The sequence below is a fragment of the Pristiophorus japonicus genome, chromosome 22 (genome assembly GCF_044704955.1).
Source record: "Pristiophorus japonicus isolate sPriJap1 chromosome 22, sPriJap1.hap1, whole genome shotgun sequence".
Lineage (NCBI taxonomy): Eukaryota > Metazoa > Chordata > Chondrichthyes > Pristiophoridae > Pristiophorus > Pristiophorus japonicus.
In genome coordinates, this window is record NC_091998.1 from 64,612,077 (window position 1) to 64,638,877 (window position 26,801).

Genomic DNA, 26,801 nt, shown 5'->3' on the forward strand with positions numbered 1-26,801 from the left:
GAGCTGAGGCAAATGTAAAGACAGGCGATGTTACAGAGGGGCCTGGACAGAGTAGATGGAGCGAACCTGTTCCCATTAGCTGAAGGGTCGGGAACCAGGGACACCGTTTTAAGGCGATTGGCAGAAGAACCAAAGGCGACATGAGGAAATGCTCTTTTACGCAGCGAGTGGTTAGGATCTGGAATGCGCTGCCTGAGAGGGTGGTGGAGGCAGACTCAATCGCGGCTTTCAAAAGGGAGTTGGATAGGTACCTGAAGGAAAACATTCTATGATTCTAGGTGGAAGGAGGCGGCCTTTGTGATCGAGAATATGGAGCCAGAAGTTCAGCTCGGTGTCCGATAGAATGCTACGGTTGCAATGCGGTTATTCACTGTGACTGTGCAGCATTCCTGTGTATTCAGCAGGGTAAGGGTCACTCGCTGTGTCACTGGAGAGTTGCTGCATTTTCGCTGTGCAATGACTGGTCAAGGCCTCCAGGAACGGGGACAACAAAATTGCCGGATAGGAAATAAGTTTGATTTCACGTCTTTTATTTTATTTTACAGTTGGAAGGTTTGCAAATCATCTGGCTTCAGGAGTTTTACCAGGTAAGTGAGTGGAATCTGTTCTCCCAGGTGGTCACTCCCGCCCATATCTTACCTGTAAGCTGCAGGCTCTTTGTTTCTCAATATCTCTCCTATAGTAGGCGTTGGTTACAGTTAATGAAAGGGTCACGTCAGGCTTTTACCCTGGGGCGAATGTTTGTCTGGCTTTAAATAGAATAACGAAGAAAGAATTGATGGAACTGAGCAGGTCTCTCGCTGGAGGTTCTGTGTTTCTGAGTGAGCTGCGCTGGAGAGACTAGGGTTACTCTGTGCCTCTGAGTGGGGCAGGTGAAAGGTCAGTTATGGGTGCGTCTTCCCAATCAATATCCAGCGATTTCCCCCGTTAGAAGTTGCGTTTGTATTGGTTGGGGGACGGGGTGAAGCTGGGCTCCGGTGAATGCTGTCTGGGCACATGCCAGCTCTCAGCCGGCACCCTGGTGCCCACACCCCAATGCCCGTACCTCGGTGCCCGCACCCTGGTCGGAGCCGGCAAGTGACGAAGGTGGAAGTAGGCGGTTAGTCATTTGAGAAATTCGGGTTGAGGATGGAATTTGGTTCTTTGTCAAATGTTGATCATTACCCATCTTCACACACCAGTGGTGGCTGTCTAAAGTGACGCAGCTATCAGCAAGACAGAAATAGAATCCGTATGGATAGAGATAAAGGATCAATCACATTAACAGGTGCAGTCTACAGACCACCTAATAGTGGAAGGGAGGTGGAGGAAGCAATATGCAGACAATTCGTAAAAAACAAAGAATAATAATCATGGGAGATTTCAACAATTCTGATATTAATTGGCCAGAAGAGGTATTCCTACACTGTGTAAAGGACTCCTTTCTAACCCAATATGTAAAAAGCCCAACAAGGGAAGATTCACTATTGGATCTAGTAATGGGGAATGGGCCAAAGCAGATAAGAGAAGTAAAAGTAGAGGAACATCTTGGCAATAGTGATCATAATATGATCAAAATGATAGTTGAGAAGGACATAAATATGATAAAAACTAGGGTAATAGATTGCAGAAAAGCTGATTTTGAGCGGCTGAGAATAAAACTTGGGAAAATAAAATGGACAACAATATTGGCAAACAACGATGTAGAACAGCAATGGCAAACATTTAAAAGGAAAGAACAAACTAAACACTAACAAGACTCCATGGATGAATAAAACAATAAGGGAGCAATTGAGGACAAGGAAAGAGGCATACATTAAGGACAGAGACAGCGGGGGAGTGCATGATAAGGAAGAATACAAAGAGATTAGGAGAGAAGTAAAAAAAAACAGTTCTGAAGCCAAAGAGGAACTATAAAATTAAATTATCAAGGAACATAAAACAAAATAGTAATATATTTTACAGGCACAGCAATAAAAATTGGGATGGAAGTAGGGGCTATTCAGTGATGGACAGGATAATACCACAAGTAATGATAGAGAGACGGCAGAAATATTAAATAATATTGCTTCAGTATTTACCACGGAGATAGAACATTGGATGATGAGATTAGGAATGAGAGAAGTGCATTTTAAAATAAAAGAGGGGATATCCCCTGTGCTATCTCGTGAAGGAACAGTCATGCTTTGTCTCGCACCCCTGCTTTTTGTCTGTAAGCATTTGGTTATCTGCCGTTATTTCTACTTGTGTGGCTCAGTGTCAATTTTTTTTGTCTCGTAATACTCCTGTGAAGCGCTCTTGGGCTTTTCACCGCATTAAAGGTGCAATGTGAATACAAGTTGTTGTTGTAGTCATTGTCCCTGGAGAATTCCCTGACTCCTGTTCCAATTCATGAGTTTCCCAGAATCTCAAAACTGTCGAGCTGCTTAACCCACTCAGTCTTCCCTCCTTCCGACCAGCAGGACAGGCCCAAATTTGAGTGTCGTATAACTGCTTCCGAGCATCCTCGCTTGGACCTGGCAGCTGCCAAGGAACAAAATCTGTCCAACAACTACAGCAAAGATAAATAAAAGCCGGGAAAGCTGGTGGCTGGCCTAACCTGGGGAAGCAAGTGACTCCAAAGGCCGTGAGCCAGAGGCAGTCAGTGAGCAGAACACTCCTTCGCTTGTACTGGACGAACTAATACCAGCAGGAACAACAGCAGCTTGTCTTTATAATGGTGCCTTTAACGTAGGCCCAAGGTGCTTCACAGGAATGTTATGCGATTTAAAAACCGAGCTTGGGGCCTAGACAACAGCGGGCACGGCCACCGATGGTCGAGCGATTTATAATCAGGGCTGCTCAAGGAAGGCCAACAACCAGAGCATGCAGGTTCAAGATAATTGGTGAAGGCCCAGAGGGGCGAGGAGCAATGGTCCCATTGCGTGGCGGTCCAGCCCAGGCTGTTCAACAGCTTAACAATGAAACTAACTGCCCCCGCGCGAGAAATCTACTGTTCCGCGCAGCCCCTTAAAGGGCCCGCGCACCCAGAAACAAAAATCACCGGAAACATTGGGGGTGAGAATTAAATTTTTTACCCAGCGAGTTGTTGTGATCGGGAACGCGATGCCCTGAAAGGGCGGTGGAAGCAGAGTCAATAGCAACATTCCAAAGAGAACTGGATAAATACGTCAAGTGGAAAGATTTGCGGGGCTGTGGGTCTAAATTAGAAAGCTCTTTCAAAGAGCGGGCACAGGCATGACGAGCCGAATGGTTCTATATATGAAAGCCTGAAGGTAGAATCCAGGGTGAGGTGACAGAGGGTTGATGAGGGCAATGCAGTGACGTGGTGCACATGGATTTCCAAAAGTGCCACACAAAAGCCTTGCGGCAAAGTTGAAGCTCGTGGAATAAAAGGGACAGAGGCAGCATGGATACGGGATTGGCTCAGCGACAGGAAACAGAGAGTAGTGGGGAACGGTTGTCTCTCGGACTGGAGGAAGGTATACAGTGGTGTTCCCCAGGGGTCGGTGCTGGGAACACTGCTTTCCTTGATATTAATGACTTGGATGTGTGTGTACAGGGCATAATTTCAAACTTTGCAGAGGACACAAAACTTGGAAGTATAGTGAACGGTGCGGAGGAGAGCAATAGACCTCAGGAAGTTACAGACAGGCTGGTGGGATGGGCGGACACGTGGCAGATGAAATTTAATGCAGGAAAATGTGAAGTGATGCATTTTGGTAGAGACAGTTAGGAGAGGGAATATAAACTAAAGGGTACAATCCTAAAGAGGTGCAGGAACAGAGAGACCTGGGGGTATGTGTGCACAAATCGTCGAAGGTGGCAGGGCAGGTTGGGAAAGCGGTCGTTTTTCGTACGCTAGTAGCGAAGTAAATCAAACGTCAATATCTAAGTCGGATATCCAGGCCCAAGCTCCCGGTGTAACGGCGGGGATATCCCGCAGGCTGCCTGTGAATTCCCTCTGGGGGCAGGGCTCGATGATGTGCTCCAGGGTCTGATTAGGAGCTCCACAGTCACATGACGGGGAGGCTTTAATCTTCCACCAATGGAGAAGGTGCAGCATCGACCGTGACCGGTTCTGAGGCGGTCGATGGTTGTCCACTGTTTGTGAGGAAGGTTTGATCCTTCAGGTTGTGCTGTGGGCTCCTCGATAAGGAATCCATTCCTTATGTCGCAGTTCTTCCAAGCATTTCGCCGTCGGTCATCGAGGCTGAGGGGAGATCGCTGAAGGGCTTCGGTGACGGTCCAGAATGGCCGCCTAGATCTGAGACAGGTCGGTGGTAAGGTGTTCAAGACTCAGTTAAAAAAGTTTACAGGATCCTGGGCTTCATAAATAGAGGCATAGAGTACAAAAGTGTGGATATTATGCTGAACCTGTATAAAACACTGGTTCGGTCTCAACTGGAGTATTGTGTCCAATTCTGGGCACGCACTTTAGGAAGGATGTGAAGGCCTGAGAGAGGGTGCAGAGAAGATTTGCGAGAATGGTTCCAGGGATGAGGGACTTCAGTTACGGGGGTAGATTGGAGAAGCTGGGGTTGTTCTCCTTGGAGCAGAGCAGGTTGATCGAGGTGTTCAAAATCATGAGGGGTCTGCACAGATTAGATCAAGAGAAAGTGTTCCCATTGGTGGAAGGGTTGAGAACACAGATTTAAGGCGATTGGCAGAAGAACCAAAGGCGACATGAGGAAAAACTTTATTAAACAAGCGAGTGTTTAGGATCTGCCTGAAAAGCTGGTGGAGGCAGACTCAATCGCAGCTTTCAAAAGGGAGTTGGTTAAGAACCTGAAAGAAGACATTTGCCGGGCTCCGGGGAAAGGGCGGGGGGGAGTGGGACTGGCTGAGGGGCTCTTGCAGAGAGCCGGCACGGGCTCGATGGGCCGAATGGCCCCCTGTGCTGTAACCGTTCTGTGATAGGCTGAGGGGACAAAATTGGCAACTCATTTCTGTCACAATTAATTTGCTTTCAACTATTTGGAACAAATGTTATCATAACCGCTTCACCCCGTGTCCCCAGGATCAGTCTGGGGCCGCAGGAGGCAGGGGGAACTGTAACGTGAAACGTAACCGAATGCCGTGCGGTGTCTCTGTCTCCGCAGGCCGTGGGTAAATACAAGCCGTATTTCATCGCTGTTCACTGTCAGGAGATCGGAGGGAAGGACTATGAAACCGGCATGGTGCATGTAGACACATTCGTAGAGTAAGTAGCTCTCGGTGTGACTGAGCTTGGTGTGGGTGCTGCAGGAACCTCTGGTGCTTGATGTTGGAGCCCATTAACTGTAGAGCAATCATCAAACAGCGTCACAGACCATAGGAATGATGCTCGTAGCTGTGGAATAACCACGTTGGTGCAATCATACTGAACCCTGGTAACACACCGCACCCCTCCCGTCCCGTTCCCTCCCCCTGTCCCCCTGTCCCCCATCCTCACTTTGTACCATACACTATATGTGCCGTACAGTATATGTGCATGTACAAGTGTGTATCTTCAACGTGCCTCACACAATGAATCACTGCGTCTGTTCGAAAGTGAAATGCAGCCTGTGTTCTCTGGCAGCAAGCCAGGCAAGCTGCAATGAGACAAATGGCGATGAATCTGCTTTTGGTGTTGATTAGAGGGAAGAATGTTGGCCAGGACACGAGAACTTGCTCCTCTTCCATGGGATCTAACGTTCATTTTAATAGGGAGCACAAAATCCAGGCTGACACTCCAGTGCCGTACTGAGGGAGCGCCGTACTGAGGGAGCGCTGCACTGTTGGAGGGGCAGTACTGAGGGAGTGCCGCACTGTCGGAGGGGCAGTACTGAGGGAGTGCCGCACTGTCGGAGGGGCAGTACTGAGGGAGCGTCGCACTGTCGGAGGGGCAGTACTGAGGGAGGGAGTGCTGCACTGTCGGAGGTGCCGTCTTTCAGATGAGACATTAAACCGAGGCCCCGTCTGCCCCCTCAGGTGGGTGTAAAAGATCCCACGGCACTCTTTTGAAGAAGAACAGGGTGAGTTTTTCCCAGTGTCCTGGCCAATATTTATTCTTCGATCAACATAATAAAAACAGATTACATTGCTGTTTGTGGGAGCTTGCTGTGCACCAATTGGCTGACGCGCTACCTACATTAAGCGCGTCAAACACTACTTAATTGACTGTAAAGCGCTTTGGCACACCCTGAGGTGTGAAAGGCGATTAAAATGTCTTGTTATGTTGATAGTGGTGATTCTACAAAGGAAGCAGCGCTACCATCAGGCACTTGGAAGTACTGCAATGCTATGGCGATTGAAATAAATTCATAGAAACATAGGAACCGGAGGAGGCCATTCGGCCCCTCGAGCCTGTTCTGCCATTCAATGAGATCGTGGCTGATCTGTGACCTCTCCATATACCCGTCTTTGGCCCATATCCATTGTGACCCTTCGGTTACCAAAAAGCTATCAATCTCCGATTTAAAATTAACAATTGACCCAGCATCAATTGCCGTTTGCGGAAGAGAGTTCCAAACGTCTACCACCCTTTGTGTGTAGAAGTGTTTCCGAATTTCACTCCTGAAAGGTCTGGCTCTAATTTTCAGACTGTGCCCCGAGTCCGAGACTCCCCAACCAGCGGGAATAGTCTCTCTCTCTCTCTCTCTCTCTCTCTCTCTCTCTCTCTCTCTCTCTCTCTCTCTCTACCCTATCTGTCCCCCGTAATATCCTGAAAACCTCAATCAGATCTCCCCTTAAGCTTTTACATTCCAGGGAATACAACCCGAGTTTGCATAATTTCTGCTCGTAATATAACCCTTGGAGTCCAGGTACCATTCTGATCAAGAAAGAGAAAGCTGTGCATTTCTGTAGCGCCTTTCATGACCACAAAGCGCATTACAGGCAATGAAGTACTTTTTGGAGTGCAGTCACTGTTGTAATGTGGGAAACGCGGCAGCCTATTTGCGCACAGCAAGCTCCCACAAACAGCAATGTGATAATGACCGGATAATCTGTTTTTAGTGATGTTGACTGAGGGATAAATATTGGCCCCAGGACACCGGGGATAACTCCCCTGCTCTTCTCCAAAATAGTGCCGCGGGATCTTTTACATCCACCTGACGGGGCCTCGGTTTAACGTCCTATCCGAAAGACTGGCAGCTAATTATTTCTGGCTCGGTATTTTTCAATTTGTTCAAGGTTGGGGGATTCTCAATGAGAAGGAGGCAACAACAATTCAGCGATGGAACCATTGGCGAGTGGGGGGGGGGGGGGGGGGCAAGTGCTGGGTTACCCATGTGGCCAGGTGGACATGTCCTGGGGTTGACCGGGAGCTGACCTGTCAGCGACAGAGTCTTCTCTCTGCTCCGTGCTTCCATTTTAATCTGAGCTCCGTTTTTTTTTTCCCCCCCGGCAGCGATATTCTCTCCAGCAAAGAGATGAGCGAGTACAACCGAGCCTGTGTGTACCTGGACGAGGATTTCACTGCTCAGCACCATTTCACAGTAAGTGGCCTGTGCTACCGCGAGGGAAGAAGTGCCCTTGCATTTATCAACAGTGCATCACATCTCGGGCACTTTCTCAGCGTGCATTGTCATTCATCATCACTCGGGACCGCCTATGACGATGATGACGATGCCCACGCCAAAAAAGGATGAGTTCACAGGTGTTTCAATGAAGGACCTAATATTCCAGGTCCCGAACTACATCCTGAAGGGTGGAAGATGCCTGTGTGTGGATTGTTTTTAACCTGGGGTGACCGTTGCACACCAGCCACCACACGGGCTTGACAGAGCCAGGTCTTGGCCCAGTGGCAAGGGTTACCCATGACGCCTGGAGACCTGCTCTGCTGCACGGGCCCAGTGTGCGCTCACACATATCGCACAGTGTGGGCTGGGCCCGTGCTGCCCCTGGGCCCTCGCCTCTTCTGGGTCCAGAACTCTCGCCGCTCCTGCTGTACCTGCCCCTGGTCCAATCAGCAGCCTGGACCTTGATGACCTCACTCTTCGCTGCCGTCGCCCTCCTGCACCAGCTCGCGCTGTACCTCGCCGTGGTACGTCGCCACGCTGTCCATAGCCGCCACTCGCCACTCCTTTTATGGCCCCGATCGCACCAGGAGTTACACTGACCATTATTATGTCGGTGAGTGAGCAGCCATTTTATGTCACCACCCACTTGCAGTACTTCCAAGTGCCTGATGGTAGCGCTGCTTCGGTTGTAGCAGTGATTACTATCGACCTAACACGACATTTCGCTCGCGCCTTTCACAATCTCAGGGTTAGACTATTCTTGGCCTTGGCGAGTGTAATGCACACACCTGTGTGTATGCTCACGGGTTTGTAGAGCTGTCGCCAAGCCCCGGAATCTCCCTCGGGAGCCGGCGCCTCACAAACTTCAGCCTCCTCCGGGAAATCCCCTCCGTGCCTTTCAGTTCTGCGCGGAGAGGATTCCTGTACTCGCTGCTCTCCCACACTCCCCGTCCGGACACGCCATGGCGCACCATCTTGCCGTCCAGAGGAGGCGGGGGTCCCCGATGGAGTGCTCTCTACGCGGGAGTCCTCCCTCTATTTATCGGGGACTTGGCCTGGAGGGTGTTGCACGGAGCAGTCCCGTGCAATAAGTTTTTAAGTCGGTTCACGGGCTCCCAGGCCGCCTGCAATTTCTGCGGTCTGGAGGAGTCTGTGTTCCACGTGTACGTACAATGTGTGAGGTTGCAGCCCCTACATTTTTTAAAGGGGCTGCTCCTCAAATTCTCGTTGCACTTCAGTCCCACACTCCTGATCTTTGGGCACCCTGTGCGGAGGGGAGCGGGTAGGTCCGAGGGCCTCCTCTTAGGACTGCTCCTGGGCACGGCCAAGGGGGCCATCAGCCGGTCCAGACAGCGGGCGGTCGAGGGGGTCGTTCAGCCCGACTGCCTGCCTCTCTTCCGCGATTACATCCGAGCCAGGGTGTCCCTGGAAATGGAGCACACGGTGTCCACCGGTACGCTCGCGGCCTTCCGCGAGAGGTGGGCGCCGGAGGGACTGGAGTGCGTCATCACCCCCGGCAATCAAATTTTAATTTAATTTGGTAAAGTTCCCATGTAAATTTAGACATTGTGGGTTCTAGTGCCCTGACCAAAAGGGGGTGTTTTATATGTAAACCTGTATATACCTTGTGTAACCACTAGAGGGCTCATCCTCTGGAGTCTCAAGGGATCCCACAGTCCCTTGGGAGCACCTGTACTTAAGGAAACCTCACAGGCTGGAGAGGCACTCTGGAGACCTGTAATAAAAGACTACGGTCACACTTTACTTTGAGCTCCCAGTATCTGGTCAGACTCTTTATTCATACATAACAGGGAGCACTTGATTTAAAGTTCTCACCAAAATAGTTGTAGAGCTGTTGAGTTGGGAGTGGCTTAGCCAGTCACGTGATGTTCACAAGACTCAATAAAAGCCCAGCCAGTTGGGTTCGGGGGATCCACGATGAGGCAGGTTGTTGTGAGCCTGATGGATGAACTGGTAATGTGTAGTGTGATTGTTCAACCTTTGTTAATAAACCAACTAGTTCTTAATAGCAATGTGTTGCTATGACTTCTTAAGCAAAGAACCCATGGAGCAAATACATTACCGAGGGGGAGCACTGATTCACCAGAATGATAGCGGGACTAAAAGGGTTAAATTATGAGGACAGGTTTCATAAACTGGGTTTGTATTCCCTCGAGTGTAGTGGATTGAGGAAGGATCAGATTGAGGTGTTTGTAATTGTTGAAGGAGTTGATCGGGTAGATCAAGAGAAACCATTTCCTCTGGTTGAGGGGAATCCAGAACAAGGGGGGCGTCACCTTAAAATTAGAGCCAGGCCGTTCAGGGGTGATGTCAGGAAAAAGAAAGACTGACTTACATTTACATAGTGCCTTTCACGACCACCGGATGTCTCAAAGTGCCTTGCAGCCAGTTAAGTGTAGTTACTGTTGTAATGTTAGTGCACAGGCATCTTCCATCCCTGGAGTTCAGGACTGGAATATCAGGTCCTTCATTGAAACATCTGCAAACTCATCCCTTTCGGTGTTGGAAGCAAGTCATCCTCGTTCGAGGAACAGCCTATGGTGATTAGTGAAGCACTTCTTCACACAAAGGGTGGTAGGAGTCTGGAACTCTCTCTCTCTCTCTCTTTCTCCAACAAGCAGTTGAGGCTGCGGATCAGTTGAAAATGAGACTGCTGGAGTTTTTGTTACGCGAGAGTATTAAAGGTGCGGGAACCAAGGTGGGTAGGTGAAGTTAGGCTCGAGATCAGCTATGATCTAATTGCAGGCCGGGACAGGCTTCGAGGAGCTGAGCGGCCTCCTCGTGTTCCGATCTGCTTGGGACGTGTGTTGGCCAGGTCATCTCCCTGCAGGAGAACCATCACCTCGGACAATGCATGGTGCCTCGGCCTGCAATGGAGCTTAACCCCCGCCTCCTTCTGACTCGGAGCGCTACGCGGTGGCCAAAACCAGGGGACGGGAGTAACCTGGGATGAGAGCACGGCAGTCCAGTCGTTTGAGAGTGACCACCCCGGTCGTTTCGATAATTGAAAGCCAAACACCAACAGTGTGACAAAATGTGGTGAGTGAATCTCTGTTACCTCCTCCAGCCCGCCGAGATCTCTGCGCTCCTCTAATTCTGGCCTCTTGCACATCCCTGATTTTAATTGCTCCGCCATTGACGGCCGTGCAGTCGGCTGCCGAGGCCCCACGCTCTGGGATGCCCTCCCTAAAGCCCCTCCGCCTCTCTCCTCCTCATGAGACGCTCCTTAAAACCTACCTCTTTGACCAAGCTTTTGGTCACCTGCCCTAATATGTGGCTCAATGTCCAGTTTTGTTTGCTAACGATCCTGTGAAGCAGCTTGGGCTGTTTTAAAGGCGCTATATAAATGCAAGTTGTTGTTGTTGTTGTTGTGATAACTATTTTAATGAGACATTAAAGGCACTAAACGGTGGATTTAACTTTGTTTCCAAAAAGCTGACTTTGCAGTTATCACCCACCAGATGGCAGCCTGCCACAAGAAGTCGAGCTTTACATTATTTCTGGTCAGACCTGATTGTTGTCTGTACGTTCACACATTTCAACTTTGGAGACCCATGACTTTCATCCCCAGTGGTGGGAAGGTCCTGGAGATTCCCCTCTCTTCTGCATCGTAAGAGCTGGAACCATCGAGACACGCCCCTGGCCCAAGGAACTTGTGCAAACTGGAGCGAGAAGCCTTGCTGTTTTGTGTGTCCTCGCCAACCCGTATCTCTGAAGACCCAGGCGAGGAATCTTTTACAAGCTTCAGGATAAAAGTAAACCGTGGCTCAGTGGGCAGCACTCTCGCCTCAGTCAAAAGGTTGTGGGTTCAAGTCCCACTCCAGGAACAAAAATCCAGGCTGACACTCCCAGTGCAGTGCTGAGGGAGTGCCGCACTGTCAGAGGTGCCGTCTTTAGGATGAGACGTTAAACCGAGGCCCCGTCTGCCCTCTCGGGTGGAAGTAACAGATCCCATGGCACTATTTTAAAGAAGAGCAGGGGAGTTATCTCCGGTGTCCTCAATCAACATCACTAAATCGGTTTATCTGTTCATTATCACATTGCTGTGTGTGGGAGCTTGCTGTGCGCAAATTGGCTGCCGTGTTTCCCACATTACAACAGCGACTACACTCCAAAGGTACTTCATTGGCTGAGAGACATGCGGTGGTTGTGAAAGGTGCTATATAAATGCAAGTCGTCTTTCTACCTTTATGCGCAGTAACTTCAACAACGTGCATTTATATAGTGCCGTTCACATTGTGAAATGTCCCAAGGCGCTACACAGGAGCAATTATCAAACAAACCTTGACACTGAGCTGCATGAGAGATTAGCACTGGTGTCCAAAAGCTTGGTCAAAGAGGCCGGTTTTAAGGAGGCGAGAGAGAGGTAGAGAGGTTTAGGGAGGGAGTTCCAGAGCTTGGAGCCCAGGCAACTGAAGGCACGGCCACCGATGGTGGAGCGATTATAATCGGGGATGCTCAAGAGGCCAGAATTGGAGGAGCGCAGAGATCGGAGGCTTGTAGGCAACGCTCCCGTTATTTTTTTGAGGGGGTGCACGGCTCCTTTAAGGGCCTGCTCAGCCCAATCAAGGTACGGCACGTGCGCGTTTTTTCCGATTGATAGCCGAGAGCCGGCCGCACAGGAGCTGCAGAGCGCTGCGTGACTTAATGGGAGCATTGGTTGTAGGGCCGGGGGAGGACCCCAGAGATAGGGGGACTCTCGGTCCGAGACACAGAGCACTTGAACGTACAAACTGTGTGAGGGAGTTTCGGCCTGGTTTGTGGAGACTCGGCCAGAGTTTTGTCTCGACTCTTTGTTGAGGCCATCACTGCCAGGTTTGTTGTGATACCTTAAGGACTGAGATGAGGAGAAATTTCTTCACTCGGAGGACGGTGAATCGTTGGAACTCTCTGCCCCAGAGGGCTGTGGAGGCTCAGTCGTTGACAACATTCAAGACGGAGATCGATAGATTTTTGGGAGCAAGGAAATGAAGGGACATGGGGACTTATGGGATGGTGGAGTTCAGGGAGAAGATCAGAAATGATCTTGTTGAATGGCAGAGCAGGCTCGAGGGGCCAAATGACCTCCTCCTGCTCCTAATTCTTATGTTCTTATCTAATTCGAGACTTCCCAGCCAGGGGGAAACATCCTCTCTGCATCTACCCTGTCAATCCCCCTCAGAATTTTACACGTTTCATTGAGATCACCTTTTGTTCTTCTTAACTCCCTCCCGGTCCCACTCTCAACTCAACCAGCATCTGCTGGAACCAAAGTTAATAAATTGAAGTTTAGATTAAAATTATTGATCCTTCCCATATGTAAACCATATATAACATTGGTGGACAGCTCCAGATGTGTTGGACAGCCCGTGCCGATTAAAAATGGGACAGCATGCCTGAATATTTGTTTAATTTTGGGCCCTGTGTGTTTTTGATTGATTCCCCATTAGTTTCGGGGCTGTTGCCAGTTAATCTCTGTTCCTCTCACTCACTGACTTTCACCCCCTGTAGAAATGGGATTTTGATATATAATCACTTGTAAGTCGATAGATTTTTATTAAACTGTGCACGCTTTGAGTGTTTGATTAATGCTGGGGCCGATTTGCTCGAAAGGAAATGGAAGGGAAGAGAGTTTTGCATCTGTGCACCCAGACTGCGACTGAAAAATCTCTCCCAGCATTAATGATTATCCGTGTGAGCGATTGGAGAACGCGGGGAATCAGACCTTCCTGCGCTGGCTGTGGGTTACAGATCACGGGATGGGGCATTTCCAGGGCCAGATGGGCCCCCAGGGCAAACCGACCCCAATGGGCCGATAGTTCTGTTTGTTCATGTTCATTACATTACGTATATGATTCTGATTCTGAGCATGAAAACATAGGCCGGTATATTCAACAATGAAAGCATATATTCTGTATCAAGTAGGTATATATTCCAGTTCTGGTAACATTACAATACTGGATTCCTACACATTTATGCAAATTTCTCAATAACGTGAAATAAAACAGGCTAATATATATTACATAAGAACATAAGAATTAGGAACAGGAGTAGGCCATCTGGCCCCTTGAGCCTGCTCCGCCATTCAACAAGATCATGGCTGATCTGGCCGTGGACTCAGCTCCACTTACCCGCCCGCTCCCCGTAACCCTTAATTCCCTTATTGGTTAAAAATCTATCTATCTGTGATTTGAATACATTCAATGAGCTAGCCTCAACTGCTTCCTTGGGCAGAGAATTCCACAGATTCACAACCCTCTGGGAGAAGAAATTCCTTCTCAACTCGGTTTTAAATTGGCTCCCCCGTATTTTGAGGCTGTGCCCCTAGTTCTAGTCTCCCCTACCAGTTGAAACAACCTCTCTGCCTCTATCTTGTCTATCCCTTTCATTATTTTAAATGTTTCTATAAGATCACTCCTCATCCTTCTGAACTCCAACGAGTAAAGACTCAGTCTACTCAATCTATCATCATAAGGTAACCCCCTCATCTCCGGAATCAGCCTAGTGAATTGTCTCTGTACCCCCTCCAAAGCTAGTATATCCTTCCTTAAGTAAGGTGACCAAAACTGCACGCAGTACTCCAGGTGCGGCCTCACCAATACCCTGTACAGTTGCAGCAGGACCTCCCTGCTTTTGTACTCCATCCCTCTCGCAATGAAGGCCAACATTCCATTCGCCTTCCTGATTACCTGCTGCACCTGCAAACTAACCTTTTGGGATTCAAGCACAAGGACCCCCAGGTCCCTCTGCACCGCAGCATGTTGTAATTTCTCCCCATTCAAATAATATTCCCTTTTACTGTTTTTTTTCCCAAGGTGGATGACCTCACATTTTCCGACATTGTATTCCAACTGCCAAACCTTCGCCCATTCGCTTAACCTATCTAAATCTTTTTGCAGCCTCTCGGTGTCCTCTACACAACCCGCTTTCCCACTAATCTTTGTGTCATCTGCAAATTTTGTTACACTATGCTCTGTCCCCTCTTCCAGGTCATCTATGTATATTGTAAACAGTTGTGGTCCCAGCACCGATCCCTGTGGCACACCACTAACCACCGATTTCCAACCCGAAAAGGACCCATTTATCCCGACTCACTGCTTTCTGTTAGCCAGCCAATTCTCGATCCATGCTAATATATTTCCTCTGACTCCGCGTACCTTTATCTTCTGCAGTAACCTTTTGTGTGGCACCTTATCGAATGCCTTTTGGAAATCTAAATTCACCACATCCATCGGTACACCTGTATCCACCATGCTCGTTATATCCTCAAAGAATTCCAGTAAATTAGTTAAACATGATTTCCCCTTCATGAATCCATGTTGCGTCTGCTTGATTGCACTATTCCTATCTAGATGTCCCGCTATTTCTTCCTTAATGATAGCTTCAAGCATTTTCCCCACTACAGATGTTAAACTAACCGGCCTATAGTTACCTGCCTTTTGTCTGCCCCTTTTTTAAACAGAGGCGTTACATTAGCTGCTCTCCAATCCACTGGTACCTCCCCAGAGTCCAGAGAATTTTGGTAGATTATAATGAATGCATCTGCTATAACTTCCGCCATCTCTTTTAATACCCTGGGATGCATTTCATCAGGACCAGGGGACTTGTCTACCTTGAGTCCCATTAGCCTGTCCAGCACTACCCCCCTAGTGATAGTGATTATCTCAAGGTCCTCCCTTCCCACATTCCCGTGACCAGCAATTTTTGGCATGGTTTTTGTGTCTTCCACTGTGAAGACCGAAGCAAAATAATTGTTTAAGGTCTCAGCCATTTCCACATTTCCCATTATTAAATCCCCCTTCTCATCTTCTAAGGGACCAACATTTACTTTAGTCACTCTCTTCCGTTTTATATATCGGTAAAAGCTTTTACTATCTGTTTTTATGTTTTGCGCAAGTTTACTTTCGAAATCTATCTTTCCTTTCTTTATTGCTTTCTTTGTCATTCTTTGCTTTCGTTTAAAATTTTCCCAATTTTCTAGTTTCCCACTAACCTTGGCCACCTTATATGCATTGGTTTTTAATTTGATACTCTCCTTTATTTCCTTGGTTATCCACGGCTGGTTATCCCTTCTCTTACCGCCCTTCTTTTTCACTGGAATATATTTTTGTTGAGCACTATGAAAGAGCTCCTTAAAAGTCCTCCACTGTTCCTCAATTGTGCCACCGTTTAATCTGTGTTCATAGTTTACTTTAGCTAACTCTTCCCTCATCCCACTGTAGTCCCCTTTGTTTAAGCATAGTACGCTCATTTGAGACACTACTTCCTCACCCTCAATCTGTATTACAAATTCAACCATACTGTGATCACTCATTCCGAGAGGATCTTTTACTTAGGAGATCGTTTATTATTCCTGTCTCATTACACAGGACCAGATCTGAGATAGCTTGCTCCCTTGTAGGTTCTGTAACATACTGTTCTAAGAAACAATCCCGTATGCATTCTATGAATTCCTCCTCCAGGCTACCCCGTGCGATTTGATTTGACCAATCGATATGTAGGTTAAAATCCCCCATGATTACTGCCATTCCTTTTTCACATGCCTCCATTATTCCCTTGATTATTGCCCGCCCCACCGTGAAGTTGTTATTTGGGGGCCTATAAACTACGCCCACCAGTGACTTTTTCCCCTTACTATCTCTAATCTCCACCCACAATGATTCAACATTTTGTTCATTAGAGCCAATATCGTCTCTCACAACTGCCCTGATATCATCCTTTATTAACAGAGCTACCCCACCTCCTTTCCCTTCTTGTCTATCCTTCCGAATTGTCAGATACCCCTGTATGTTTAATTCCCAGTCTTGGCCACCCTGCAACCACGTTTCTGTAATGGCCACCAAATCATACCCATTTGTAATGATTTGTGCCGTCAACTCATTTACTTTATTTCGAATGCTGCGTGCATTTAGGTAAAGTGTTTTAATACTAGTTTTTAAACCATGATTTTTAGTTTTGACCCCTCCTGCAGCCCCCTTTATATTCATACATATTGTCCCTTCCTATCAACTTGTGGTTTACACTTACCCCAGTGCTACTCTGCTCTGTTGCCTCCTGCCTTTTGCATTCTTTCTTGGGGTTCTGTTCATCTGCGCTCACCCGCTGTAACTAGCTCAGAGCCCTCTCCTGGGTTCCGAATACTCCTCATTGAGGCACCGAGCTTTCAGGCTTGCCTTTTTATTACACTTTGACCCTTTAGAATTTTGCTGTACATTGGCCCTTTTTGTTTTTTGCCTTGGGTTTCTCTGCCCTCCACTTTTACTCATCTCCTTTCTGACTTTTGCTTCTGTCTTCATTTTGTTTCCCTCTGTCTCCCTGCATTGGTTCCCATCCCCCTGCCATATTAGTTTAACTCCTCCCCAACAGCACTAGCAAACACTCTCCCTCGGACATTGGTTCCGGTCCTGCCCAGGTGCAGACCGTCCGGTTTGTACTGGTCCCACCTCCCCCAGAACCGGTTCCAATGCCCCAGGAATTTGAATCCCTCCCTGCTGCACCACTGCTCAAGCCACATATTCATCTGCGCTATCCTGCGATTCCTACTCTGACTAGCACGTGGCACTGGTAGCAATCCCGAGATTACTACTTTTGAGGTCCTACTTTTTAATTTAGCTCCTTAAATTCGTCTCGTAGGAGCTCATCCCTTTTTTTTTAACCTATGTCGTTGGTACCAATGTGCACCACGACAACTGGCTGTTCTCCCTCCCTTTTCAGAATGTCCTGCACCCGCTCAGAGACATCCTTGACCCTTGCACCAGGGAGGCAACATACTATCCTGGAGTCTCGGTTGCGGCCGCAGAAACGCCTATCTATTCCCTTTACAATTGAATCCCCTATCACTATCGCTCTCCCACTCTTTTTCCTGCCCTCCTGTGCAACAGAGCCAGTCACGATGCCATGAACTTGGCTGCTGCTGCCCTCCCCTGATGAGTCATCCCCCTCAACAGTACTCAAAATGGTGTATCTGTTTTGCAGGGGAATGACCACAGGAGACCCCTGCACTACCTTCCTTGCACTGCTCTTCCTGCTGGTCTTCCATTCCCTAGCTGGCTGTGGACCCTTCACCTGCGGTACGACCAAATCGCTACACGTGCTACGCACGTCATTCTCAGCATCTTGGATGCTCCAGAGTGAATCCACCCTCAGCTCCAAGCGGTCTGTCAGGAGCTGGAGGCGGATGCACTTCCCGCACACGTAGTCGTCAGGGACACCGGAAGTGTCCCTGAGTTCCCACATGGTACAGGAGGAGCATATCACGTGACCGAGCTCTCCTGCCACGTCTTAACCTTAGATACACTTAATTTGGCGACAACAATGTTACCAGGTTACTTACTGATATAAAAAAGAAAAAGAAAAGCTACTCACCAATCACTTACCCCTTTGGCTGTGACGTCACCTTTTCATTCCTTTCTACTTCTATTTGCTTTTTCTCCCGGCTGGAGCTGTACAAACACGCCTTTATAGGCCTCACTCATGCTGCTCCCGGACTCGCGCTGCTCGAACTCTGTCTGTATATCGGTACATCAGTGTATATAGGGACTTCTGTATATCGGTACATCATTGTATATAGGGATTCTGGATATCGTTACATCAGTGTATATAGGGATTCTGTATATCGGTACATTAGTGTATATAGGAACTTCTGTATATCGGTACATTAGTGTATATAGGGACTTCTGTATATCGGTACATAAGAAATAGGAGCAGGAGTAGGCCATTCGGCCCCTTGAGCCTGCTCCGCCATTTAATACGATCATGGCTGATCCGATCATGGACTCAGCTCCACTTCCTGCCCGCTCCCCTTATCGGTTAAGAAACTGTCTATCTCAGTCGTAAATATATTCAATGTCCCAGCTTTCACAGCTCTCTGGGGCAGCGAATTCCACAGATTTACAACCCTCAGAGAAGAAATTCCCCCTCATCTCAGTTTTAAATGGGCGGCCCCTTAATCTAAGATCATGCCCCCTAGTTCTAGTCTCCCCTATCAGTGGAAACATCCTCTCTGCATCCACCTTGTCAAGCCCCCTCATAATCTTATATAGGTACATTAGTGTATATCGGCATAAACACCAACACCTGGGACTCCCTGGCCAAAGACTGCCCTAAGTGGCGGAAGTGCATCCAGGAGGGCGCTGAGCACCTCGAGTCTCATCGCCGAGAGCATGCAGAAACCAAGCGCAGGCAGCGGAAGGAGCGTGCGGCAAACCAGTCCCAACCACCCCTTCCCTCAACGACACACTGTCCCACCTGTGACAGGGACTGTGGTTCTCGTATTGGACTGTTCAGCCACCTAAGGACTCATGCTAAGAGTGGAAGCAAGTCTTCCTCGATTCCGAGGGACTGCCGATGATGATGATAAACAAGTGAATCTATTTTCCTCGGTCTTGGTTTTTCCTTTCTTATTATCTATTCTATTCAGCCTATTTGGAAGGCCATATATTTTCTTTCCTACATTTATTTGGTGGGCCCGGGGCTGCAGCCCCATCCGCCCCGCGGTTAATCGGCCCCTGGGCATTTCCCTAGCTCTGGGGCTGGGAATGTCCTGCCCGGTGTAGCACTGAGCCGTACAGGTCAGGATTCGGTGCGCCTCCTCGGTGAACCGTCCGTGTGGCCTGAGCTCGTCACTGTCGCCTGGACCGTGGGCGGCGGTGTTACAATTGGTCACAACTCACTGGTTAAGTGAGGTGAAAATATCAGCCAAGATACGCTCTCCGGCCCAGTGACTCCTCTGTGGCCCTTGTGTAAGATTAGGATCACAGGTCACACACATACACACCCAAAAAATCTTCTGAATTATAGGTCATTTTATTCCGGGAAGAGCGGTAGTTCAAATCTAGTCAAACACAACACAATCAGGATAGACATACGACCATGACAAGAAGTTGGTGCTAGTCCCGATGGGACATACGGCTGGTGGCACGAACAGTTCTTATCTTCACCGTCTGCCCTGAAACAGCCTCGAGATCTTTCTCTTATTCTATTTTTAGGGGTGGGCCTTGTCTAGGATATGGATGGGACCATTTAACCCATGACGTGTCAGATTCTTTGTCTCCACTCTTGGGTAAAACCCTCCTCTTCACATTTACCCTCCCAAGGCTGGAGCCAGACAGGCCGATCTTGGCCCTCAGATGTCTGGAGCGGCCCGTTATCAGTTATTGATGTTCATGCTGTTCAACTTGCTTTAGCTGTTGTACTGGGAAATGAATCTTCAATTCTAACACCAGTCTGGAGAGACTTTTCCAATTCATGAATCCTTACAGTCAGGCGATGACTGGCTTGGCTCTGCTGTCCTGTCCCTCGCTCTGCTCAGAGCAGAGAAGGTCGAGAGGAGATTTGATCGAGGTGTTCAAAATCATGAGGGGGTTAAACAGAGTAGAGAAAGAGAAACTGTTCCCATTGGTGTAAGGGTCGAGAACCTGAGGACACAGATTTAAGGCGATTGGCAGAAGAACCAAAGGCGACATGAGGAAAAACGTTTTTACGCAGCGAGTGGTTAGGATCTGGAATGCGCTGCCTGAGAGGGTGGTGGAGGCAGACTCAATCGTGGCTTTAAAAAGGGAGTTGGATAAGTACCTGAAGCAAGAAAATTTGCAGAGCTACGGGGAAAGGGCGGGGGAGTGGGACTGGCTGAGGTGCTCTTGCAGAGAGCCGGCACGGGCTCAACGGGCCGAATGGCCGCCTCCTGTGCTGTAACCGTTCTAGGATTCTAACAGTCTGGAAGCACCCAGTGTCCCGGCTAATTGGTGAAGGGCTCGTGTCCACATGCGCCAGACTATTCCTCCTGTGTGACCCTAGACGTGGTGACAATCGGATCCAGGGCCTATCTTATTGGGGGGAAATTGCGGTGGAGGCTTCCTGCGGGCAAACTCCTCCAACTTGCATTTTTTTAAACGAAAATAGCTGGTGGTCCCGGAGGAACATAGGATTGTGCTCCGAGGCCTGGTTGCCCAGTCCAGCGTATGGGAACATGTCTTCTAGGAGCGTATGGGTATCCCTGGACCACCAATCACAATGGAGTATTCTCATTCATAGTCATGGGAGCTCCGAGCTCCCAGCTCCTATTACCATCAATGAGAACACCCCTTAAAATCAAATAAAACACACACACAAATGGAAAAAAACACCACTTTAAAAAAAAAAATTAATCGAAATTGCATGAAATTAAATGTTTGAGAAAAATTTATTTATTTGAATTTTAAAAAATATATTTTAATAGTGTTTATAAACTTACCTTCATAGACAGGGTTTTTAATATAAAAATAAGTAATAGCATTTAATTTTTCTGTGTTTTAAAACTCTGATGCTGGTGACAGTAAGCTGTGTGCCTGCTTTTACCGGGTGTAAGAGTTTGAAGGACATTTGCTTGGTAGGAGTGAAGCAAACGGCCCAAATCTCCGCCCCGCGACTGTCCTTCTCCCAGGGACGCGTGCGATCTGACCGATCTCAAAAGGCGAGTCTCTGCGCATGCACATCGTGCGCCGAGAGCCGGCCTTTGCGAGGCCTCTTCGGGGACGTGTGCACATCGGACGCGCCCAGTGAGGCCGCAATCCTGGGCTCGATGCAACATCAGCACGCACACTGTGTCAGCTTGGGGTCCGTCAGGGCAGCTCAGTGTAACTCCACACACCACCCATTCTTTCCCTGCCTGCTCACCTTTAATGAAATCGGCAACAACTTGCACTTATATAGCGCCGTTAACCTCCTCAAATGTCCCAAGGGCCCTTCACAGTAATCAAGACCCGAAGCCACATCAGGAAATATTGGGGCAGATCACCAAGGTGCTAGGTTTTAAGGAGCGTCTTAAAGGAGCAGAGAGAGAGTTGGAAAGGTTCAGGCCCAGGCAGCTGAAGGCACGTCTGCCAATGGTGGGGGCGATGAAAATCAGGTATGTGTCAGAGGCCAGAATTGGAGGAACGCAGAGATCTCGGAGGCATATGGAGCAGGTGACAGAGATAGGGAGGGGTGTAGAGGTTGGAGGAGGTTACAGAGATAGGGAGGGGTGTAGGGCTGGAGCAGGTTACAGAGATGGGGAGGGGTGTAGGGCTGGAGGGGGTTACAGAGATAGGGAGGGGTGTAGGGGCTGGAGGGGGTTACAGAGATAGGGAGGGGTGTAGGGGCTGGAGGGGGTTACAGAGATAGGGAGGGGTGTAGGGGCTGGAGGGGGTTACAGAGATAGGGAGGGGTGTAGGGGCTGGAGGGGGTTACAGAGATAGGGAGGGGTGTAGGGGCTGGAGGGGGTTACAGAGATAGGGAGGGGTGTAGGGCTGGAGGGGGTTACAGAGATAGGGAGGGGTGTAGGGCTGGAGGGGGTTACAGAGATAGGGAGGGAGGAGGCCATAAAGAGATCTGAATATAAAGATTAGACTTTTTAATGTGTTGTATTGTCAGACAGGGAGCCAATGCAGGTCAGCACGCACAGGGTGATGAGTGAATGAGATTTGAGGCAAGTTAGGACATGGGCCCGGAGTCTGGAACTCACGGCTTGAAAGGGTGGCAGAGGCAGAAACCCTCATCACATTTAAAAAGTACTTGGATGTGCACTTTAAGTACTGTAACCTACAGGGCTACGGACCATGAGCTGGAAAGTGGGATCAAGCTGAATCCGGCTTTGTCTTCCGGCATAGACACGATGGGGCGAAATGGCCTCCTTCGGTGCTGTAAATTTCTACAACTCTATGACACGGCCTAAGTTGGAACCTGAAGCCCTCAGTCAGTCATCTACTGCCCCTGCAAGGACATTGTGATAGAGGGGACCTCCTGGTGGGTTTGATTTACTGCGGTTTGCTATAGCCCAATATTCAACAGTAAAATATTGAAGTCATCTTGTGACCATTAACCAGAAACTTAACTGGACCAGACACATAAATACTGTGGCTACAAAAGCAGGTCAGAGGCTGGGTATTCTGTGGTGAGTGTCTCACCTCCTGACTCCCCAAAGCCTTTCCACCATCTACAAGGCACAAGTCAGGAGTGTGATGGAATACTCTCCACTTGCCTGGATGAGTGTAGCTCCAACAACACTCAAGAAGCTCGACACCATCCAGGACAAAGCAGCCGCTTGATTGGCTCCCCATCCCCCACCTTCAACACTCACTCCCTCCACCACCGGCGCACCGTGGCTGCAGTGTGTACCATCTACAAGATGCACTGCAGCAACTCGCCAAGGCTTCTTCGGCAGCACCTCCCAAACCCGCGACCTCAGCCGCCTAGAAGGACAAGGGCAGCAGGTGCATGGGAACACCACCACCTCCACGTTCCCCTCCCAGTCACACACCATCCTGACTTGGAAATATATCGGCCGTTCCTTCATCGTCGCTGGGTCACAATCCTGGAACTCCCTCCCTAACAGCACTGTGGGAGCACCTTCACCACACGGACTGCAGCGGTTCAAGAAGGCGGCTCACCACCACCTTCTCAAGGGGCAATTAGGGATGGGCAATAAATGCCGGCCTTGCCAGCGACGCCCACATCCCAGGAACAATTTTTTTTAAATTCTATTCACACACGCACTCGCACACGTAATGGCAAGCTCCAGTCTCTGCCGCGATCCTGTGCCGGTATATTTGTTTGTTTTGCTTTCTCTCACTTTAGATATGTAGCTTGGAACAGGAGGAGGCCATTCAGCCCCTCGGGCCTGTCCCATTGTTCAATTAGATCATGGCTGATCTGCACCTCAACTCCCATTCACCCGCCTTAGCGACACACACAAGCCTAAAATGCTGGACATTTTCAGCCGGACAAGCGGTGTGTGGCGAGAGAAACCGAGTTAACGATTGCGATTGGTGGCTGTCCACCTGCTAGCTCCATTGTGCCCGTCCCCAACAAATCTCCGCTTGGTGCTGGCAACTCTGGAAGTGACGGAGATAAATAGCTCCGCCCAGAGCATGGAGCTGAGCGCGAGCATAGTTGGCCGTGGGATACGGTAGAGACATTCTGGAGCATCGGGCAAGGCCCAGCTCTGAGAGCTTGCGTTGTGAGTTACGTATGTGAGGTTCCCTTTGCGGCTAACGGTGGTGAGTGCAGGGTGGATAATGGGCATTAATATATTCTTCATCTCTCTCAGCCGCCCCCCCTTTCCCGGTTTCTTTCTGTCTCCTTTTAAGTAAGAACATAAGAACTAGGCCCCTCGGCTGGTCTTCGACCTCAACTCCACTTTCCCGCCCGATCTCCATATCATGTGATTCCCCGAGTGTCCAAAACTCTATCGATCTCAGCCTTGAATATACTCAACAACTGAGCCTCCACAGCCCTCTGGGGCAGAGAATTCCAAAGATTCACCCCCCTCTGAGTGAAGAAATTCCTCCTCATCTCAGTCCTAAATGGCCGAGCCCTTATCCTGAGACTGTGACCCCTGGTTCTAGACTCCCCAGCCCGGGGGAAACATCCTCCCTGCATCTACCCTGTCAATCCCCCTCAGAATCTTGCGTGTTTCAATGAGATTACCCCTCATTCTTCTGATCTCGAGAGAGTACAGGCCCACTCTGCCCAGTAGTTTTGGTTTGTATTTTGTTCTTTCTCTGCCCAGCAGGAGATGGAGCTGGGGAACAATGCTGACCCCATCATTTCTCGCGGTAGCAGAACCCCCCCCCCCCCCGCTAAAACCCCAGGGCCTCGCTCTCCCGCGAGAGGGGACAAAACCAGCCGCCCGCCCTGCGACCCGGGACCCTGTGGGAGGTGGCAGGTCCCAGGGAGGGGGGGAATCGCTGGGGATCAGGGTCCTGCCGGAGAACTGGCCGGCCATTCATTGCCGAGGGGCAGTGGAACCTGATTTTAAAAGTCTGAGCTTCTAGACCGCACTCTGTCTGATTTCGGTCATTTCTCTTTGGTACGTGTCAGCGTCGGAGAGGCCGAGGGAGCGAGGCACTTGCCCGCCTAATCACTTTGCAATCGTTATTAATTTTCTCTGGGTATTGATTGCGTGCGATTCAGTGAAAGATTTTTTTCTTCAATGAGATTTGTCGGGCTGTCGACAAGGCACTTTACAAGACAAGGGAAGAATGCAGTGCAGGCCGCTGAGAGATGAGCAGCACGAGGGGAATTAATGGGACGATTAAGACCCGGGACGTTTTCTCCATTTAATTATGTGCTTCCCCCAACCCCTCCCCTCACCCCCCACCAGCTCCCTCCCCTCGCCCTGAAGGTGCTGCCTCCTCGCTGGGCTGCTCCACGACGGGGGGGGCAATCGCTCCTTTGTACCCTCCCGAAGAGGCCATTCTGCCATCGAGCTATTCGACCAAGTGAGGCAGGAGGTACGTCCCAATCGAGCTCGACCCTGCTCACGCACTTGCGCTTTTCATAATTGGACATCGTGGTAACGTCACTGGATTTAGTAATCCCGAGGCCTGGACCAATGATCCCGAGACAGGAGTTCAAATCCCACCACGGCAGCTGGGGAATATAAATTCAGTTAATTAAATAAATCTGGAATAAAAAAACTAGTATCAGTAATGGTGATCATGAAACTACCGGATTGTCATAAAACCCAACTGGTTCACTAATGTCCCTTTAGGGAAGGAAATCTGCCACCCTTACCCAGTCTGGGCCTATATGTGACTCCAGACCCACAGCAATGTTGTTGACTCTTAAATGCCCTCTGAAATGGCCCAGCGAGACACTCAGTTGTCAAGCAAGTGGCTCACCTCAAGGGCAATTGGGGAGGGGCAATAAACGCTGGCCTTTCCAGTGACGCCCACATCCCATCAACTAATTTTTAAAAATGTGATCAGAAAAGGAGACGTGTGACTAATTTCCCCACCCTCCCACTGCAGCAAGGGTACTGAGGCCAATTGTAATATGTTCATTGGGTGAGGCCAACATACTCGGCCCAGACCTTCGGGGTCTTCAACGGAGCCAAGCAGGCTGCAGACAAAGGAGACATCCCTTGACCATTTTTAGCTGGGCAATCCACAACCCTGCTGTCTGGAGAATGTTCCAGAGTGCGTGTGACTCCGTAGCCTAAGGACTGTGCGCGTAGTCGGGGAAAGCAGAGAGGTGACTGAGTGACACAACCATTTGGCCCCTCAAGCCTGCTCCACCATTTAATAAGATCGTGGCTGATCTGGTCATGGGCTCGGCTCCACATTTCTGCCTCGACCACCTTTTCAGGCAGTGAGTTCCAGGCCCCACCCTCTGGATGAAAACTTTTCCCTTCAAATCCCGTGGGGAGGACAAACGCACCAACATCAGCGTCATCGACCAGGCCAACATCCCCAGCATCGAAGCACTGACCACACTTGATCAGCTCCGCTGGGCGGGCCACATAGTCCGCATGCCAGACACGAGACTCCCAAAGCAAGCGCTGTACTCTGAATTCCTTCACGGCAAACGAGCCAAATGTGGGCAGAGGAAACGTTACAGGGACCACCCTCAAAGCCTCCCTGATAAAGTGCAACATCCCCACCGACACCTGGGAGTCCCTGGCCAAAGACCGTCCTAAGTGGAGTAAGTGCATCCGGGAGGGCGCTGAGCACCTCGAGTCTCATCGCCGAGAGCATGCAGAAACCAAGCGCAGGCAGCGGAAGGAGCGTGCGGCAAACCTGTCCCACCCTCCCCTTCCCTCAATGATTATCTGTCCCACCTGTGATGGACTGTGGCTCTTGTATTGGACTGTTCAGCCACCTAAGGACTCATGTTAAGAGTGGAAGCAAGTCTTCCTCGATTCCGAGGGGCTGCCTATGATGATAAATATATTTCCCCTCAAATTCCTTCTAAACCAATTACTTAAATCTATGCCCCCTGGTTGTTGACCTCTCTGCTGAGGGAAATAGGTCCGTCCTATCTCTCTATCCAGGCCCCCCGTAATTTTATACACCTCAATAAGGTCTCCCCTCAGCCTCCTCTGCTCCAAAGAAAACAACCCCAGCCTATCCAATCTTTCCTCATAGCTAAAATTCTCCAGTCCCGGCAACATCCTCATAAACCTCCTCTGTATCCTCTCCAGTGCAATCACATCTTTCCTGAAATTCGGTGACCAGACCTGCACGCGGTGCTCCAGCTGTGGCCTAACTAGTGTTTTATACAGTTCAAGCATAACCCCCCTGCTCTTGCATTCTGTGCCTTGGCTAATAAAGGCAAGTAAGGGGGCCGTATCTCGGAGTGATCGGCCAACCATGATTTCCCCCCCTTCGCGTCGAGCTCCTGGTTTCGCGTCGAGGGCAGGAATCTTCCCCACAGCCTTCACAGGAAAGCCTCCATTCCCGGGCCACCTTCACTCCGCGCCGAGAGCCGGAGGGGAATCGGAGAAATTTCCGACACAGAAGGAGGCCCTTCGGCCCGTCTGCTCCAGGCAAGGGGCCACCTGTGCCCCAGGGAGCTGCCGACGGTTAGCCGACGGTTAGC

General features: G+C 49.5%; 1 protein-coding gene across 1 annotated transcript in view; it reads left to right on the forward strand.

Annotated features, from left to right (window-relative positions):
* Positions 1-26,801, forward strand: part of LOC139235114 (inositol polyphosphate-5-phosphatase A-like) — a 93,793-nt gene that overhangs the window by 34,253 nt on the left and 32,739 nt on the right. The window contains exons 2-4 of the mRNA XM_070866295.1: positions 546-587; positions 5,082-5,182; positions 7,352-7,439. Of these exons, the coding sequence (XP_070722396.1) occupies positions 546-587; positions 5,082-5,182; positions 7,352-7,439 (231 nt within the window). The remainder of the gene's footprint in view (positions 1-545; positions 588-5,081; positions 5,183-7,351; positions 7,440-26,801) is intronic.